The 20,925-nt window shown below is 43.1% G+C and overlaps 1 protein-coding gene across 2 annotated transcripts in view; it reads right to left on the reverse strand.

The window, feature by feature from the left end:
* Positions 1–5,344: 5,344 nt before the first annotated feature.
* The window catches only part of LOC128645282 (sterol 26-hydroxylase, mitochondrial), a 122,206-nt gene continuing 106,625 nt past the window's right edge, over positions 5,345–20,925 (reverse strand). For both annotated transcript variants that reach the window (XM_053698146.1, XM_053698145.1), the window contains exons 6-9: positions 19,777–19,943; positions 18,049–18,130; positions 7,132–7,332; positions 5,345–5,853 (exon numbers count right to left, since the gene is read on the reverse strand). In XM_053698146.1, coding sequence (XP_053554121.1) covers positions 5,725–5,853; positions 7,132–7,332; positions 18,049–18,130; positions 19,777–19,943 — 579 coding nt within the window. In that variant the 3' untranslated portion in view covers positions 5,345–5,724. The remainder of the gene's footprint in view (positions 5,854–7,131; positions 7,333–18,048; positions 18,131–19,776; positions 19,944–20,925) is intronic.

The following is a 20,925-nucleotide window of genomic DNA, read 5'->3' on the forward strand; positions in this document are numbered from 1 at the left end:
CATATAGCACTTAGACAGAAGAGGAGTTGTGCTCTTATTGCCCAGGTCATAGCTATTACCTCAGGGTCAACACATATAGCACCACAGCAAGGGCAAAGAAACCATGCTCCACCATATTTATAGCGCCATGCGTACCTTACAGAGAAATAGGACATATAGATCACGCAGGCCCACTGTCTCAGTTTTAAAGTTTTCAAAGTCTTTAAAGTTTGTGGGGAATTGTTCAAGTACCTCACACAGTTATCACTGATTATCCTGAGTTACAAAGAAATTATTTACAAATAATAAAAAATGCAATACACACAGGGACAACTACCCCTGACTAATTAAGTAGTTGTTACAGTTTCCTAATCAAACAAAACTTATTGTTCATCACTGTTATCCTAGATCACCAGGTTTGAATTTCTTTTGTATTTTTCTTTTAGTGTACATTGTATATAACTGTTAAATTCGATCCTCTCTAGAGAGGACACCCTTTTACTTTCCCTTCTCCCTACACCCTCTACATTCCTCTTCCCCCCTCTCTACCTATTCTCAATTTAACCGACCTTTCTACTACTCTTCACAAGACCCCTCTTTTCACTATCTAATCTTTTTTTTTTTTTTTCTTTCCCCTCCCTATCCCCTCTCCTTTCTCCTCCCTCTACCCTTCCTTCCCCTCATTCCCCACACAAGCATCCCTTGATTTTGCTATCTTTTAACTATCCCAAAAACTCTGCGGTTAGTATGACTTCCCAACGACTGAAACATAGGTCCCACCCGGTTGAACTTATCACCATAAACGCAAAGGGGCTCAATAGCCCTAACAAATGCTCCATAGTGTTAAAAGACATGCAACGCATGGGTGGAGACATAATATTCTTACAAGAGACTCATTTCTCAGCTACACGAGAACCAAAATGGTTTAACCGCCACTTCCCAACAGCATATTTTGCATCTGGCCCCGAAAAAAAAAACGGGGTAGGAATACTCTTCAGTGAGAGAGTGCCCTTCCAACTGTCTCAGGTACATAACGACCCAGAGGGCAGATTTATAATACTCACTGGCTCTTTGTTCGGAAGGCCAATAACTCTTGCAAACGTTTACTGCCCCAACATGTCCCAGCATCTCTTTCTACAAAGAGTCACCCGCAAAATCCTTGAGATACAGATTGGGGTCCTTTACATGGGAGGGGACTTTAACGCTTCCCTTGATCCATCCCTCGACACCTCCAACGGCCTCTCTAGCACCCCTCAAAAAATATTGAAACGAATGACAGCCTCACTAATTGAGATTGCAGTGCATGACATATGGCGCACGCATCATCCCCTAGAAAAAAATTATACTTTCTATTCGCACCCTCATAGAAAATATTCTAGGATTGATTACCTATTCACTGATTCAACAGGCCTAATAATCACTAAAAGTAGCAACATCTCCGCAATCACCTGGTCTGACCACGCCCCAGTAGGTTGTACCATACAGTGGCCTAGTGTCCCGCTCATACCTTTCGTGTGGAGGTTGGACGATACGCTATTGGACGATCAGGTGTTCAACTCTGACATACGGAAATCCCTGACTGAATTCTTTCTTATCAATGCTAATGACCAGATGAAAGATACCACCATCTGGGAAGCACATAAGTGCACTATAAGAGGCCTGCTGATAAAATGGAGAGCATGGCTCAAAAGAATAAGAAAAGAACGTTATAGTGCGTTACTGTCTCAAGTCGAAAATACAGAACGGCTCCACAAAATGAATCCGCAAAGTGAGATTGAACTGGCTCAGTTGACTCTGGCCAGGAAAAATCTACTGCAGTTTCTGCAGGAAGAGTATCAAAAACAGGCCCTCATCCTGAGACAGATGTTTTTTGAACAGGGTGACAAACCTGGAAAGCTCCTGGCCAGAGCAATTGCGAGGAAAAAATTTAAAGCATATGTACGCCTAATAAGGGACGTGGACGGAGGGGAAAGAATGGATGGAGAAGCCATAGCAGAAGTATTCAGGGTCTACTATGAATCTCTCTATAACCTACATGAATCAGACCGGCCGGGAGGAGATCCTCCCGTCAGGGAACAGGAAAACGTAGACATAATCAAATATCGAGGGAGTAGATCTCCCCAAACTCTCCATCGAGGACGCAGACTCCTTGGAAACCCCGTTTACAGTAACGGAAGTGCAAAAAGCCATTAAAGACCTCCCCTCGGGCAAAGCCCCGGGGCCCGATGGCTTTGGCATCAAATATTACAAACACTATGCGGACATTCTCGTCCCGAAACTAACTGACATGTTTAACTCTCTGGCGGACTGCCCGGACCTCCCCGGATCCATGCTGGAGGCCTACATCACAGTCCTTCCCAAGCCTGGGAAGCCCTTGGACAGACCAGAAAACTACAGACCAATATCTTTGCTTAATTCAGACGTAAAGATACTCGCAAAGGTCTTAGCTACTCGCCTCAACAGACACCTCCCAGAACTAATCTCCACTGAACAAGTGGGGTTCATTCCAGCCCGGGAGGCAAGAGACAACACCCTCAAAGTCCTCCAGCTCATAACTCATTCCCATATACACAACACACCGCTTTCTCTGGTCACTACTGACGCAGAGAAAGCGTTCGACCGGGTCAATTGGTCGTTCATCCGGGTAACACTCCAAAAATTCGGCTTCGGGCCTAACTTTATAAATAGAGCCATGTCCCTATACTCTTCCCCAAATGCAAGGGTGAGAGTGAACGGCATGCTCTCAGATACATTTCTAATCAAAAATGGAACGAGACAGGGGTGCCCTCTCTTGCCACTCCTGTTCGCCCTTACAATTGAAGTACTGGCAAGTAAAATCAGAGCCAACCCGGTGGTGAGGGGGGTTACTGTAGGCAACACAGAGCATAAGCTATCTATGTATGCCGACGACGTCCTTCTCACGATCTCGGACTCTGCTAACTCTCTAAGAGCCGCCCTGATAGAGTTTGAGGCATACGGGAAGGTTTCGAACTTCCTCCTCAATCCCCTAAAATCGGAGATTCTCAACATTTCGGAATCAGCGGAGACTTTTGCGGACCTCAGCTCCAATTGCCCAATAAAGGTTGCTACACATAACATCAAATACTTGGGAATCACCCTCACACCCAACATCTCGGAGACAGTAGACCTTAATTATAAAAATATCTGTGACGAGATCCGTAAGGACCTGCTAAATTGGAAGAAAAAAAACGATATCGTGGATGGGCCGTATAGGGGTGGTAAAGATGAACATTTTACCAAGGGTGCTATACATCATGCAAACGGTCCCAGCGGCGGCGGCCTCCCAATACATCCAACAAATTCAAACAGCCATGGAGACATATATTTGGAACGGGATCAGACCAAGAATCAAAAAGCAAACAATATACTTACCCAGAGATAGAGGAGGTCTGGGAGTCCCGCTTCTGAGGGAGTATCAAAGAGCTATCTCTCTCCAGAGAATTGTGGAGTGGAGTAGGAATACAAATAGCAAGAGATGGATACAGGTAGATAATGAGATCCTCAAACGAGGGAATGTGGGGGCACTGGCCTGGATCTCGGCAGGGAACCGGCCAGAGGCTGCCTTAAGATACCCTATGATAACTGAAGCCTTTAAATCATGGGACAAATTAATGGTAGAAGGCGCATATATATCTACCCCTGTATCACCAAATATCCCAATAAGGGAAAACCCCGACTTGGGAATGGAAACTAAATCACATATTCGTGGGGACACTTACAGCCTGGCAGAGGCAGCAATCTCAAACATCCTACAACAAGGTAAACTTAAACCACAGGCAGAACTGGAGGAATGGGACCATGCGATCTTCGCGTCATGGTTCAGAGTCGCACAAATTACTCACTACCTCGACTCCCATAAGGAACGAGGAGCACTGTCCAGAAATAAGACCCTCTTTGAGGTACTGTGTACTCTATCACACACACCGGCACACCTCATCTCGCAGATATATAAGATCTTATTAACAAAAGGGGGATTAACGCTCCCAACATACTCAGCTGCTTGGCAAGCGGAACTGGGAATAGAGATATCGCCTAAGGAGTGGTCCAAAATCTTTATGAGAGCCAAAAAGACCTCGATATCGGCTCGAATGCAAGAGATGCATTACAAGTTCTTAAGCAGGTGGTATCTAACACCTCTAAGACTACGCAAAATGTACCCTCATTCAGGAGGGGGGTGCTGGAGGGGTTGTGGAGAAGAGGGATCTCTTCTCCACGTTTGGTGGACATGCCCGCTTATACAACCTTTCTGGGAGGAGGTGCTGGGACTAATGAGCAAAATCTTGAATATCATAATCCCCCCAAAACCATCATATTTAATCTACCATGAGCTACCTAAGATAGGGGGGGAAGACAAATACCTCCTATTCATTCTGATGCTAAACGGAGCAAAAGCGCTCATTCCGGCCTACTGGAAGAGTCAGCTGATACCTAGTACACAAGAGTGGAGGGCAAAAGTGGGGGACCTGCTAAGACTTGAACGCTATCACTTCCTAAAAACTGGTAAACTAACTACACATGAAATGATGGTACTAACGTGGGAGGGTAGGGGACTGTAGTTCCCCAGAGTGTAGGAGTGACTTCCATTGCCTTATCTCCCTTGGCGGTCTTTGTCTGCCTTCCCCTCCCCCCCTTCCAACCCCTCCTCCCCACCTTCTCCCCCTTTCCTCCTTCCAACAACCCCCCCCCCCCTTTTTTTTTTTTTTTTTTTTTGTCTGTTTCTTCCTCCTCCTTTTCTTCTTTCTTTATTCCTCTTCTTTTTCACCCATACACTAGTATGGACGACAACATCAGGTATTATAATATACCCAGCTCTGTGTAAAATTTACGCTGGGTACAAACTGTTATGCCAATCAATAAATGCTTGATGTATATATTGTAAATTTATAACTTGACTGCAATACTGGGATTTTCATGCTGTCACTACCACTGAATGAAGAGACAAGTTCAGAAATGATGGACTAATAAAACACAATACAGTTTGAGAGACAGGTAGTGGCTGTGTTCAGAAGATTATCTATGATTTCTCAGCCTCTAGCGATTGTTCAAAGATTTAACTATAAGAAAAGGTCGAGACTCAAACATTTTGTACCAATATATGTTAATACTGTCACAGTTCTATTGTATTGTATTGCTTATTGATGTATAACCCTTGTCTTCAAATAAAGCTTCTTTGAAAAAAAAAAAAAAAAATGTGATATTTAAGTGTTTTCTTCAATATTTCTTCATTATTTAAGATTTTAATGTTCTGTTTATTGCTTTATTTTTCTGCATAATATTGTACATTTTTTTCTGTACATAATATATGTATATATGAAATAGAAATCAGTTTCATTCTGGGTTCAGGTTTACTTTCATCAGAGTTTTTAATTAAATTGTTTTGTACAACATGTGCTATAATATTATTAAAGAGGCAGAAGATACATTTGGACTACAGTTCTTAATAGATAATGAATAATAACATGTTCATCATGAAATATGTCCAATTTCTGGATGCATTTGTATCATAAAGGCCCCTACTTCCAGTGATTCTGCAGCAAGTTTTTTTTTTAAAGTCTGTTTCAGCAAATTAAATGTTATCCAACGTTGTTATCCAATGTTTTCCCTGCAAAACACCTAATGGATGTTCTCTCATTTTTTATTTTTAGTTTTGCTGTAGATAAAAACTTAAGAAAAAAAGTCTATAAAAGTTTAATAAATCTTCCTGTATTTTTGCAAGGCAGGTTTTTAAACTTGATTGTGTTTTCTCTCTAGGAACCGCAGGTTGATTTGTTTGGTTGGTGCCAAAATGATACGAGTCATGGACTTGACCTCACCACCCTTAGGATCTGGCTTTATTTCAAACAACCGAATGATCTGCGAATTAAAAAAGAGATGACTTTGTTTAAAATTGATTCAGAGCAACCATCTCTATGTTTAATGTAAAAAATGTCAAACTTTCCAAATCCTTGCCCATTTTAAAACAGAATTTAATGGACAATTTGTGGTTAGACAGTTAGTAGTTTAGACAGAGCATTAAATAAAAAATAAATAAAAACAGAACAAAAAAAACTTTCTATTTTATGTATTTTATTTTTACTTTGTTCTCTTGGTATCCTTTTTTGAAGAGTAAACCATGGTAGGCTCATAGAAACTTAGCAGCATAATACAACTTTAGCATTCTTATGGTAGCAATATTTGCAACAGTGTATAACACTTCTACAAGTATTGTTGCGAACACTGCAGCCCTTAGTGCTAGAGGTTTTCATTACAATGTTCTAGATATTCACAGCTTCTACACCACTGACCACTATGGTACATTTTGTGCATATCCAGACTGCAGTAGTCAGAGCCCAGCTGCTGCACCAGTTCTTACCTGGTTACAAGCTCTTGGATCCAGGGTTTACCCTGCTCTGGGCAGAGAAACAGTGTACTACACTTAGCAAGCAAAGACTTGGTGCCTTTTCTGCCAGGGATCCCCTGGGCTGTACTAATAATCATTGCCTGTGGAGGGCATGGTGATACACACTTATTGTGTAAGCTTCCCTGCACTATATAACCAATGATCTGGGGGATTATTTGGGCAGCCATGGAGACATATTAAATAAAATGTAACACAAGGCCATAGGTGGTGGTCACCTGTGAGAACCAGCATTCAGTGGTGCATGGGGAGAACAGCATTGACCCTAAGTCTAGCTGTTGGTGGCATAGGTAGGGATGACAGGGTGATAAGCAGCAGCCCGAGAAGCAAAGGCAGCTCAGCAGTACCATCTTCTTGCCAAACCGACTTTTACTGCCTGCTCACTCATGCTGGGTGCTCTCCAGTTCTTTAGATCTACAAGAGGACAGGAAAGGACAAAGCCCCTGGAATGGTAGAAGAGGGAGAAGACGGGCTAGGATCTTTCCACCCAATTCCATACAGACAGCATTTGCTGTCACTTTAGAGCAGGGATGGGGAACCTTAGCCCTCCAGATGTTTCAGAACTACATTTCCCATGATGCTCAACTGGACTTCAGAGTGCTTAATCATCATGGGTAATGTAGTTCTGAAACATCAGGAGGGCCAAGGTTCCTCATCCCTGCTTTAGAGAAAGATTTTTAAACTCTATTATAAACAATGAAAACAGGATAAATCATACAACTAAGCAAACATACCCGTGATAATGCCAGGTGCATCTCCAGCTCTGCAATCCTTTTCCCTGCACAAGCTCGAACCCCATACCCAAAAGGAATTGCACTGAAAGGGTGGTGCTTTATCGCACCATCACGCAGCCAACGATGGGGCAGGAACTTTTCAGGATCTGGAAAATCCTTCTCATCTTTAGAGATGGCATAGTGACACAAGACAAAGAAACTCTGCAAGAGAAAAAAAATCATTGCTCGGCATACTTTAAAGATACATGAGACCCATTTTTATTTTATATTTTAAATAGAGCATCATTTTAAACAGCTTTCCAGTTTACATCTATTATTTATTTTGCTTTTACTCCTGGTATCATTTGTTGAAAAGCATACATAGGTAGGCTCAGGAGCAGCAGTGCACTACCGAGAGCTAGCTGCTTAATGGTGACTGCACATTGGCTCATATGATGTGTTCATCTTGCTCCCAGTAGTGCATTGCTGCTCCTTCAGCAAAGTATACCAAGAAAATTAAGAAATTAGTTAAGTAAATTTGATAAAGAAGTAAATTGGAAAGTTGTTTTAAATTGTATGCTCTATCTGAATCACGAAAGACATTTTATGGGTTTCATGGCCTTTAAGAAACTTTATAGCTTTATAGTTATGTTAGAAACATTGTAAGTGTCCTTGTATATTTAAAACAAATAACTAAGCAGAAGGATGATATTGATCTAGATAGTTCAATGAGTTTATTACTAAAAAAAGGATTTGTTGCCATGTCTGTTACCAATACTGAAAATCTATAAATTATAGTACAGTATTTCTTGCTTTTCAATATGTTTTAATCCTATATAATAAATGGCCAAGTATGTTTGTCAGATGCAGTCATGCGCAGTAGAGACTGCATGTGACAAACATACCTGGCCGTTTGGATCCTGACACTCAGCACAGAGCAAGGCTGAAGCGGAGTGTCAGGGGGGCGTGGCCAATGGGAGCATCGCGATGGGGGCATGACCAGGCATGGTGAGGGGCGTGGCTGGGCGGGTGTCGTCGCGATGGGGCGTGGCCGGGCGGGGTGCCGCGATGGGGGCATGGCCAGAGAGGCAAAGGGTTTAAGACAGAGCCAGAGAGGGAGCAAGAGAGGGGGGGGAGAGAGCCAAATAGAGGGGGGAGAGGGCCAAAGTGGGGAAGAGAGAGAGCAAAAGAGGAAAGTGAGCCAAAGAGGAGAGAGCAAAAGAGGAAAGAGAGCCAAAGAGGAAGGAGAGCAAAAGAGGGGAGAGAGCCAAAGAGGGGGGATAGAGAACCAAAGAGGGGGGGGAGAGAGCCAAAGAGGGGGGAGAGAACAAAAGAGGGGGCAGAGAGAGCAAAAGAAAGGGGGGAGAAAGCCAAAGAGGGGGGGAAAGAGAGCAAAAGAGGGGAGAGAGAGTGCAAAGGAGAGGGGGAGAGAGCGCAAAAGAGAGGGGGGAGAGAAAGCAAAAGAGAGGGGGGAGAGAGAGAGCAAAAGAGAGGGGGGAGAGAGCAAGGGGTGGGACCGCTGTACTGCAAAAAATGGCCCATGTACACAAGCTTTAGTACTAGTATTTTATAATACACTACAATATGTTATATTATTGGCGCACCTCCTACCGTTTGATTCAAGCCTCACTTTTCAGTAAACATTTGTTAATTTCCCAAATATTTAATATTGATTTATTAATCGCCATTTTCCCTATTTTCATATAATGGAATTCCTCTGAACTCAGATTATCATCAATGTCTCCAGTCCAGGTTGAGAATTCTGGAGGATCTTTAAGTTTCCATAACTTTTTTTTGGCGCAGTTGAACATTATTTGCAATAAACTTGCATTGGGTCTTTTCTTTTTATTACTAGCAGACTGGTTCAAGATTACCACATGGAAGCTATATTTTATATTCACTTTCATTATCATATTAGAGAAATTCATAATGTCTATCCAATAATTTCTTTATATAGGATAAGACCACCAGTTATGTTCCATATAGCCACATTCTCCTAAATTACGCCAGCACAGACCATTTGTGAGTGGATACATTTGTAAGAATCTTTAAACTCATCTCCACTATATTAGCTGACACTGGCAATCTTGTTAAATTGGCAAATATATTTAACCATGTTTTTGGCTCTATGGTCTTTGTGACGGATCCCCTACTACCCTGACTGGTTAGCTCCACCGAAACGATCTTCCAATACCTGGAACCGGCTGCTATGTAGCGGAGAGAGAGTGATTTCAGCAATCCTCACCCAAATAACTAGACAACTAGCATTTAGGTGGAACAAAGAGAACTGATTTTATTGGAAAACACACACTCCGTTTATACACAAAGCTCATCTTGATAAGACACTGGACAATCCCACAATTTTCCCACCATTCCTGCCCCTCCAGACGGACTGGCGCCTCCATAGCAGCCACAATTCCACAGAATAGCAAGACTCAGGGGTGGCGGTTTCGGGCTGATCCCGGAGGAGCGGCTACACTTCCAGGATGTCATTTGAAAGCTCTCGCTCCTCAGATGCTACAGTCCAAAAAGTTGTCCGCTACTGGGGACCGGAGTTACAGCCTGGTAAAGATAGGGGTGGGTAGGTGGCGGTCTCTGGGTGATCTTGCTGGAGCGGTGGTACTTCCAGGATGTCATTTGAAAGCTCTCGGTCCCCAGATGCCACAGTCGTGTTTGGAGATACAGTCCGTTGAAGTTATGGGGGTAAGGGTGTCCAAAAACACCCGGTTCCCAAAGAAGCTTCCCTCCGGTAATTCCTCCACCTCTTGTCCTCCCTAGGGGCTACCAATCCCCAAAAGAGAAGAGCTCTGGGGCAAAGGTTTGCTGGAGTGACCAGGGGTAAAGTTAGCAAGTGTCCTGCTGTTCTGTGGTCGACCGGGAGTTCCAGGAGCCCAGCCAGCCTGAGAGGGGTTAGGCGGGTGTCCGTTGTGAGGCAGCCTAATGGGAGTTCCAGGGGCCTGGCCAGCCTAGGAGGGTTTTTCCGGTCAGAAACCAGCTCTTCTTTGACAAAGTAGGAACAAAGACTCCTGGAGATCGCAGTTGCTCAGAGGAGCCCAAAACCAATGAGAAACAACAGGGGTGAGGTAATGGGGGGTAGGGGTTTAAACCTTGAAGCTCGGTGCCCGTGACAACTCTCCCCTTCCAGTTTGGCAGACCCGGCTAGATCCACCCGGGTCTACTTGGGGCTGTCCGAGGAGCACTCTAGTTCAGTCTGCCGGGAAAGTCCATCAGAATTCCCATTGCTTTTTCCCGGCCTGTACTGAATGTTGAAGTTGAAGGGCTGAAGAGCTAAACTCAACCTTAAAAAGCGTCCATTATGTCCCGATACTCGGTTCAGTCACACCAGAGGGTTATGGTCTTTGAGGACAGTGAAATGCTTCCATATAGGTACGGTTGCAGTTTCTTGAGGGCCCATACCAGGGCCAGGCATTCCTTTTCCATCGCCGTGTAGCAACCTTCTACGGGTCAGGTCGGTCAGGGGTTTTGCCAAGGTACTGTAATTAGGGATGAATCGTCGATAATAACCGGTGGTTCCTAGTAATGCTAATACTTAACTTTGGCCGGTTTTGGCCGCTGCTTCCCACAGCCCACTCGGTGGCCCAGGTGCTGGACCTCCAAGCACCCTATAGTGCATTTGCCGGGCTTCAGAGTGAGCCCGGTGGCCCTGAGGTGATCTAGGACGAAGCCTAAGTGGACCAAATGGTCCTCCCAGGTGTCACTAAAGATGGCGATGTTGTCAAGATATGTGCAGGCATAGTCGTGGAGGCCATCCAGCAGGCGATCCACCATTCTCTGGAAGGTGGCTGGAGCATTCTTCCTCTGAAATGGCATTACCGTGAACTGGTAGAGGCCGAAAGGGGTGGTATAGGCAGACTTGGGGGCTGACTCGGGGTCTAGAGGGATCTGCCAGTATCCCTTGCAGAGGTCAAGAGTGGTCAGGAAATGACCATGGGCAATTCTGTCCAGGAGGTCATCAACTCGGGGCATGGGGTAGGTGTCGGTGGTGGTTCTGTCATTGAGCTTACGTTAGTCAATGCAGAACCGGGTAGTGCCATCTTTCTTGGGTACCAATACCACCGGGAAGGCCCAGGGACTGTTGGACGGTTCAACAACACAGAGGTCCAACATTCCCTGGAGCTCCTGGTGCGTACTGTCTCTGACTGCTTCAGGGACTCTGTAAGCTGCCTGCCTCAGGGGGGTCTGTCCTGGAGTCTCTAACCGGGGACATTAGAGAACATCTTTTGCCGGCCTTCTAGTAAGTGCTGGACTTGGGCAGCTGCTAACCTCTCATTTAGGGTGATATCAGCTATTGCCTGGGGGGTTTTGTCAGGGAGGGGAAGCTCCGGCATGGGGAGACCCTCTGAGTCCTCTACAGCCGGGGGAACATATCGCGGCCACATCTTTGGCTCGCCCGGAGTATGCCTTCAGCATGTTCACATGGAAGGTTCTCTGGATCCTGCCATCTGAGCATTTAGCTACTAGGTAGGTGGTGTCATTAATCTGCTCTACTACCCGGTAAGGGCCTTGCCGGACAGCCTGTAATTTATCTATTTAAGATAGGCTTTAGGGCAAGCACCTTCTTTCCCACTATCAGTGTGCGGGCACAAGCATTTCTGTCCTACCACCGCATCTGCTTACTCTGAGCACTCTGGAGCTTCCCCCGAACTTGGTCAGTGATATTCATCAGTCAATCCCGGAGGCCGAGGACGTACTCCACAATGGAGTGTCCTTCCTCCATGGAGCCCCCTTCCCAGTGTGGTCTAACAAGGTCCAAGGGGCCCCATACTTGCCTACCGTAAACTAACTCAAAAGGGGAAAACCCTGTGGATTCCTGGGGCACCTCTCTGTAGGCAAAGAGGAGGTGCGGCAAGAACCTTTCCCAATCTTTGTGGTTGGCGGAGATGGTCCTCAGCATCTGCTTTAAGGTTCCATTAAACCTCTCGCATAACCCATTAGTTTGGGGGTGATATGGCGTGCTGTGCAGGGGTTTAATCCCGCACAGCTTCCATAGCTGTCTAGTAATTTCCATAGTGAACTGTGTTCCCTGATCGGAGATCACTTCCCGGGGGAAGCCTACCCTGGTGAATATCTGGAGCAGCGCATCTGCCACTGTTTCCGCCTGGATATTGGCCAGAGGGATTGCCTCAGAGTACCAGGTTGCATAATCCACCACGGTGAGAATATATTTCTTTCCGGAGGGACTGGGTTTGGCAAATGGACCTACTATGTCCACAGCAACTCTGCTGAAGTGTTCGTCGATAATGAGGAGAGGGTGCAGGGGAGCTTTCTTGTGGTCGCCGGTTTTCCCTACCTTCTGGCATACTTCAAACGTTCTACAATATTCTTTAATTTTTGCTCGGATTCCAGGCCAGTAATAGATCTGATCTAGGCGGTGATGGGTTCGGGACTTCCCTAAGTGCCCAGCTAGAGGAAGTCATGTCCTATTCATAGCAGGTCGGACCAGAATTTTTCCGGTACAACTAGCTGTCATTTAGGCACCTGACCCTTCCGTCTCTTGTAGATCCCAACCACTAAAAGCGCTCCTCACCGGGTACTTGGGGGTCGAACCCTACTCGGTCTCTGTACGGGGCTAGTGTCGGGTCACTCAGGATGGCTTGGGCGAAGTTCAATGGGGACGCCCAGGGAAGTTGATCAGAGGGAATAATAGGCTGGCCAGGCAGTAGGTTTGGGGTTGGAGGCTGAGGCAAGGGGGTAGTCGGGATGGTTTGTCAGGGTTTGGTAGAGGCCGGGAAGGAGGTCAGGATGGGGGATGGGGTCGAGAGGTAGTCGGGGGAACTGGTCTTACCTGTGGTCCCAGTCCTGGAGAAATGCCTTGCTGTCAGGTCAGCTGGTGGGTGACAACTGTAGCTATTTCCAGGAGAGTATCTCCCACCAAGGCGGAGACAAGGTGGCCGAGGTCATTGCCTAAAAGCACCTCGGCCGGCAACTTCCTTATAATGCCCACCTGCACAGCACGGGCACCTGCACCCCAGTTTAAATAGACTTGTGCTATGGGAGCCTGGACAACAGCACTGCCAGCCACTCGGATAGCAATGGTTTTCCCTGAGCGGCTGGAGTTGGGGGCCAGGTGAGGCTGGATCAAGGTGAGAGTAGCACCAGTGTCCCTTAATCCCTCGGCGGCCAGGTGAGGCTGGATCAAGGTGAGAGTAGCACCAGTGTCCCTTAATCCCTCGGCACCCTGTCCATTGACCAGAGCTTCCTGGCAATGATGCTGGCGATTGTCCGCGGATGCTGTTCCCACCTCCTGCTGGACCCCAATCTCCTCACTGACCCATTTGACAGAAGGGTCAGGGTGGTTTTCATAAGTGTAGTGGGCGGCCACTTTGTATTTTGGGGCTGTGGCTTGAGCCCACTGCGGGGTTGGGAGGTGCCTTGGCTGCAGGTGTGGAGAGGCTGCGGTTGTCTTGTGCGGGTAGTGGTGTCAGAGGTGTCCCACCTGTCCGCATTCAGAACACTTGTGGGAGTCCGTGCGTCCATCCTGGGGAGCAGGGATTGGACGAGGTTGCGGTTGTTGGGTAGGTACTGGGGCCCGGCCTAGAGCCAGGGTGGCACGGGTGTGGCTCCGGTCATCCACGATCAGCAGTCCTTGGTTTCCTATCCTTAATCCAGTCTCAGATCTCAGCCGGGATGCGAGAGTAGAATTGCTCCAGGAGGATGAGCTGCAGTGCCTCCGATGGGTCTACTCGGTATACGGCTGCCCTTCTTGTCTGTGTAGATCCCTGAACTTCTGTCGATGGGTCTCTGGGGTGAGCCCGTACCGGGTAAGGATGTGTTCCTTCACCCAGTCATAGTCCTTCTCCTCCTCGAGAGGAACAGTCTGGTAAACTTCTGCTGCCTTGCCGGCCAAGATTGGGACTCAGTCTGTTGTGGCAATCCCATACAACCTGCACTGGGTCTCGAAGTACTGGAGGTAGCAGTCAACCTCTTCGGCCCCATCATCCTTAAATGCCCGGAAAGCCTTGTAAGGTAACTTCCTGGGTCTTGGTTTGGGTTTTCAGTGGGAATAACACGGCTCCCTCCAGATCTTTCTGGAGCTCCAGCAAGTGAATCTGGCTGGCCTTGGAAATAGTCCTAGTGACAGCCTCTGGGGACGGGTTAATTCCCAGGAGGGATATTCTCCATCGGATTTGATCATCCAGACTTGAGGTTGTAGTCCCCTAGGGGGAGGTGTCTGTGGTGTCACTGTCTCGGCTACCACCCGATTCAATATCTGGGGCCCTAGCCTGGTCATCTGCCATCAGCTCGGCTATGATGACTTCTCTTGTCTTGCTGCCGGTAGCTATTCCTCTAGTATGCAGCAAGGCTTTCAGTGCTTCTTTCCGGAGCCGATCATAGTGCTCCATCCACAGAAGTCTTCAGGTGGTGGTTTGAATGTTCCAGGTATATGTAAGCATCCCACCTCTGCCCCCACTGTGACGGATCCCCTGCTACCCCGACTGGGTAGCTCCACTGAAATGATCTTCCAACACCTGGAACCAGCTGCTATGTAGCGAAGAGAGAGTGATTTCAGCAATCCCCACCCAAATAACTAGACAACTAGCATTTAGGTGGAACAAAGAAGAACTGATTTTATTGGAAAACACACACTCCTTTTATACACAAAGCTCATCTTGATAAGACACTGGACAATCCCACAATTTGTTTGCCATTCCCGCCCCTCCTGTGGGAGTCCCACAGAATCCCAGGACCCAGGGGTGGTGGTTTCGGGGTGATCCCGGGGGAGCGGCGACACTTCCATTTGAAAGCTCTCGGTCCCCAGATGCCACCGGAGATACAGTGCGTTGAAGTTATGGGGGTAGGGGTGTTCGCAAAGGAGCTTCCCTCCGGTAATTTCCCCACCTCTTGTCCTCCCTAGGGGCTACCAATTCCTAAAAGAACGGAGCTCTGTGGCAAAGGGCCGCTGGAGCGACCAGGGGTAAAGTTAGTGGGTGTCCTACTGTTTTGTGGCCGACCCGGAGTTCCAGGAGAGGGGTTAGGCGGGTGTCCGTTGTGAGGCGGCCGACTGGGAGTTCCAGGAGCCCAGTCAGCCTAGGAGGGTTTTTCTGGTTAGACACCAGCTCTTCTCAGACAAAGTAGGAACACAAAAACAATCAAACAAAGACTCCTAGAGATCGTGGTTGCTCAGAGGAGCCCAAAACCGTTGAGAAACAACAGGGGTGAGGTAGTAGGGGGGTAGGGATTTAACCCTTGCAGCCAGGTGCCCATGACAGTCTTATTAAGTTCTTTTCCCCATTTCTCTATGTATAAAATGGCATAACATTTTTATAAACAAATAACAAATTATATACTTTAGAAAGAAAATTTTCTAACTTTCTATACATATTTTTTCAAGATTTGTAAATTTTCTAGTTAAATTTGTCTTTTGTAAATTCATCAAAATATAGTGTTTGAGTTGTGAGTACTTAAACCAGTCTGCTAGCATTCCATAAACTTTTCCTTTTAATTCCTTTGTTCATTTAGAACAGAGTAAACCATTTTGTTGTTGAACCCAGCCTTTTCCAACATGTTACTTTTAAATTGTCCAGCTAGAAATGCTTTATTATCTACTATTAATACTAAAGGTGATGCTATGGTGGATATATCCTGATATTTATTTATGATCCCATATCCAAAGAGTTTCTTTAAAGGGACATTAAACCTCAATTTTTTCTTTCATGTTTCAGATAGAGAATACAATTATAAACAACATTGCAATTTATTTTGCTTCATTCTTTATCCTTTTTTTGTAGAAATAGCAATGCACATGGGTGAGCCAATCACATAAGGTATCTATGTGCAGCCACCAACCAGCAGCTACTGAGCCTATCTAGATATGATTTTCAGCAAAGGATATCAAGAGAATGAAGCAAATTAGATAATAGAAGTAAATTAAAACGTTGTTTAGAATTGCACACTCTTTCTAAACCATAAAAGAAAAAATGTGGGTTTCATGTTCCTTTAATTATAGGATATAATTTAATATTTCCTTTTCTCTGTCTGAGGGGCGGATCCAGCATTAACCACTTACGTTTTTCATGTTACCATTTTATTTTCTCATTTAACCTATAATTTATTACTGTTCTCGTTATGCCAATCCACTATTCTGTGTAGGAAAATTGCTTGACAATATATTTCTTGGTTTGACACCCCCAAGCTTCCTTTATTTCTGGGTTGACACATAGAGGCCTATTTATCATATGTCTGTCGGACCTGATCCATCCATACATCTTCCCCCAAACATAGTTCAAAATAATTATTTGTAGTTTTGAAATAAAATCTTTCATAAACTCAGATTTTTTCAAATTAATTTGAAAGTTATATATATAACTATATGTTTCAAATTCCTTCAATAAGAATTTTACGGAGCGGATAGGATTTGAGATTGTTCACAAAATATAATTGGCAAACAATGAAATTTTAAAAAGAGGCTAATTTAAATCGCTCCCAAATTTGCCACAGCAAAGAAGACACAAGAAACATAACTGCAGAATTTTCAAGGTGTATGTCTGTGGACTGTTCTGCAATAATAAAACCCCCCAGATGTTGCTAACAATATGGTAGTTTTACATGTTTAAAAAAACATTCTTTTTGTAAGTTCTTTTGCAACTGTCTATATTAAACATACTTTAATAAAGCTATATCCTGTGTAAGACAGCATCTTCTGCATGTAAGAAAATGGATAACCAGAGCACTCTTAGTATTTCAATTATAGAACAGTGAGGTAGTATGCAGTGGGTGTAAGGTAAAACTTAACATTTAATTGTATTAGTTAAAAAGGTAGTAATGACTACCTGTGTAGTGCATTAAAAGCTTAATTGAGAGCTCTGCAACCTCATAGACGTTACTTAGCGCTACTTTGTATCCAATCCGTTATTGAATATTGGAATTTCTGCTGCCATATACACAGCTCCAGTACTGCACCAGCTTAGCATAATTGGTTGAGGCTTGTCCTCTTTTGTAGATTAGTTTTAGTGCAATCCGCGAGCATTTTATGGTGTTTTTGCAGCAGACCCATTCCCTTCTATGCTTATAGACTTTATATTTGGTTACATTGTTGCAGCTACGTCTTTAAGGATACTCTCCTAGGTTCACCAGCTCTACTGTACCACAATACAGCTTTTAATGCACTACACAGGTAGTCATTACTACCTTTTTAACTAATACAATTAAATGTTAAGTTTTACCTTACACCCACTGCATACTACCTCACTGTTCTATAATTGAAATACTAAGAGTGCTCTGGTTATCCATTTTCTTCTTTGTTTATCTACTACTTTACCGGATAAGAGCACCCCCCACCAGATTTATAGTGAATAGCTAATACAGGAATACTTGGGTTTGATTACCCTAGATATACTATATACTAGCTTATAAATTATTTTGGGGTCTAGTTATATTGAATCCATTCCCTCCATACCTTATCATTCTTCTGCATGTAATACTGTATATATGAATAAGAAGCTTAAAGGGACATGAAACCCACAATTTTTCTTTCATGATTCAGATAGAGATATAATTAAAAGAAAATACAATTTACTTCTATTATGCAATTGTCTTTGTACTCTTGTTATTCTTTGTTGAAGAGATATCTAGATAGTAAGCGTGCACATGTCTAGAGCAATGTATGACAGGCAATAATAATAATAGTGCTGTTGCTAATGTATAACATTTTTAGAAAACTGCAGCCATATAGTCCTGCAGACACGTGCACACTCCTGAACTTACCTTCCTGCATTCAACAAATAATTTTAAGAAAACAAAGACAATTTCATAATAGAAGTAAACTGGAAAGTTGTTTAAAATTGTATGTTCTATCTGAATCATCAAAGAAAACTTTTGGTCTGTATGTTCCTTTAATACTAACTACAATATTGACCATTGGGCTAAATCTACTTCACATTTGTGTTGTTAGTAATAAAATGATGCAGTAATACTTACAGATTTGGGGAAAAAATGATCCCCAATAACTATGTCATTCTCATTAACAACTCTTGCATTGGTTGGTACAACAGGATACAGACTACAATGGAAAAAAACAGTAAAAATGTCTTAGAAAAAAAATCAAAAGAAATAGCTTTAGAGCGACAGAAAAGTACGGGTGTCATTTAAAAACTAAGGGTTAGATTACAAGTGAGGCGCAATCGTGTTTTTGCATGCCATTTTGATTTTGCTGATATTACAAGTGGAGCGATCCTTACCGCGATCTCAGAGCTGTAGTTAATTGTTTCCCGAAACAAAAAAGTACAATTACAATCATATTAACATCATCTAATTAAAATTATTTTAAAAATATTGCACAAAAAAGTTATAAGGGCTCAAAGATCTTTTTTGTCTCCATTAAACTCCATGGGGGATTACACGCAAAAACTTACGTTAGGTTTTTCGTGCTATTCGGGTTAACGCTTGCACAAAATAGTTTTTTTGGAACTTGTAATATGAACACAACCCAACAAGCGCTGAAATGAAAATCCAAGCAGAGTTTTCACTTATGCGGAAAAAAACAATTACCGCACCACTTGTAATCTAGCCCTAAATTTAAATACATTTGCCATATGGTAAGAAATGGTCAAAGTAGCAGTGATTATATTGTTTGTTTTGTTTGCAATGTCACATTAAAGTAAATAGCTATAAATTAATTCATACAGAATTTTAAAGGGATATTAAACAGTAAATAAAGGCCAGGCTAGATATCATGCTGTATCCAGAGCAATGATTAGCCTTAGAATAATATGTATATTTCTTTTTTTACAATTATATTAGCTGTTTTAGTTTTTAAGATATAAGTGTAAAGGTTTAGTTTCTATAAAGTACTTTAGTTTCTATAAAGCATTTTTGTTTCTATAAAGTAATGGGCACTACCATGTTTGAGCTAGTTTTCTATTTATCTCTTTCTTCTCCTGAGAACAATTAGGGACAGATATAAATTAGGGAATAAAATAGAGTCTGTGCAAACAAGGCTGTGTGGAAACCCTGTTAAATAATCTTATGTTCCACACAACCTTGTTTCTTTTATTGTCTGTTTTATACGTGTCCATAATTGTTTTATAGAAGGAGAAAAACTTGAAATATGGCGGTGAACATTACTTTAAAGTTTTTTTTTAACTACATATAACTAAACATTTTATATTACAATCTCATACTGGTTAACTATTAACAGCAATTATATGTAACAATCCTGTATTGCTGATACTCATATGAATACATGTCTGATATTTCTGATAAAATCCTGCAAACATAACATTATTTATTTTGTCCTTTTTGCAAATCCACACTGTTTAAAGGGACATTATAAACCAAATACCCATCATGCCTTTAAAAGTAATTGAATTAAATATTACAAATATATTTTTGATAAAAAAGGTAATTTAATTCTGAAATGCATACTTTTATTTTTAAACAATGGGAATGTTTCAAACATCCTTATCAGATTGTTTTTTATTAATATAGAGCCTGTGATATACCTGGTTGTGCAGTGATTTCCTTTATTTAAAAAAAGATTTTAAATATAATGTGGGTCAGAGTTTTCTAAGTATTTGATTACACGGATCTCTATTTAAATCCTAGTTATTGTTTTTGATTTATGCAAAATGGTAGAAAATGCTCTAAAAACTTTTTTCTTCATTTTTTTTTAAATGAAACATTTTAAAACAATGAGAAAGCAGTTACCGTAATGTTTCCTTGATTACAGCCCTCAGGAACGGCATTCGCGAAATGTCCTCAGCAACTGGAAGACGATCCATGGGAACCGCTCCAATCACCTCATCATACAAGGTCTTCTGGATTTCTGGGTTTCTTGCCAGATGATAAAGAGACCAGGTCAATGTGTTTGAAGTCTGAGGGAAAAGTATGAACAGTACAGGGGATTATTTAAGTATTTCGCATTAGTATGAAAAGCATAGGCTCATAAACTAGAGAGGGTATATTTCTACCCAGTATGTGTACTTCATATTTAGGAATTTCTCAGGAATGTAATATTGAGTGTTCACAAAAAAAAAAATAATTGGAGAATCTACTTTTGAAATGAATCATAATTGAAAACTTGAAAAAATATTGATGATCAATTTTACAGTAACCAATTAGAGGTAACTAGCCAGGAGTAATCAGTCAGATAGTCAACTACAAACTCCCAAAGTATATGTAAAGTGATGGCACATTCAGTTTAAGAGGCAGACAACAACACCGTTCCTAAAGGATCATTAAAGTCGTATTCTTTGTTGCTTAATAAAAGGGATTTTTCAAATGTATTACATTTTTTTTTTTAATTTTGTAAAAAATTATCGCCTAGATTTAGAGTTTTGCGGCCAAAGGGGTGCGTTAGCTACACATGCTTTTTTTCCCTCCGCACCTTTTAAACAACGCTGGTATTTAGAGTTCTCAGAAGGGCTGCGTTAGGCTCCAAAAAGGGAGCGTAGAGCATAATTTACCGCCACTTCAACTCTAAATACCAGCGGCCAGCTTAAAAAACGTGCTCGTGCACGATTCCCCCATAGGAAACAATGGGGCAGTTTGAGCTGAAAAAAACCAAACACCTGCAAAAAAGCAGCGTTCAGCTCCTAACGCAGCCCCATTGTTTCCTATGGTTAAACACTTCCTAAGTCTGCACCTAACACCCTAACATGTACCCCAAGTCTAAACACCCCTAACCTTACACTTATTAACCCCTAATCTGCCGCCCCCGCTATCGCTGACCCCTGCATATTATTTTTAACCCCTAATCTGCCGCTCCGTACACCACCGCAACCTACGTTATCCCTATGTACCCCTAATCTGCTGCCCCTAACATCGCCGACCCCTACATAATATTTATTACCCCCT

Source organism: Bombina bombina, chromosome 1, assembly GCF_027579735.1.
Source record: "Bombina bombina isolate aBomBom1 chromosome 1, aBomBom1.pri, whole genome shotgun sequence".
In the NCBI taxonomy this organism is placed as follows: domain Eukaryota; kingdom Metazoa; phylum Chordata; class Amphibia; order Anura; family Bombinatoridae; genus Bombina; species Bombina bombina.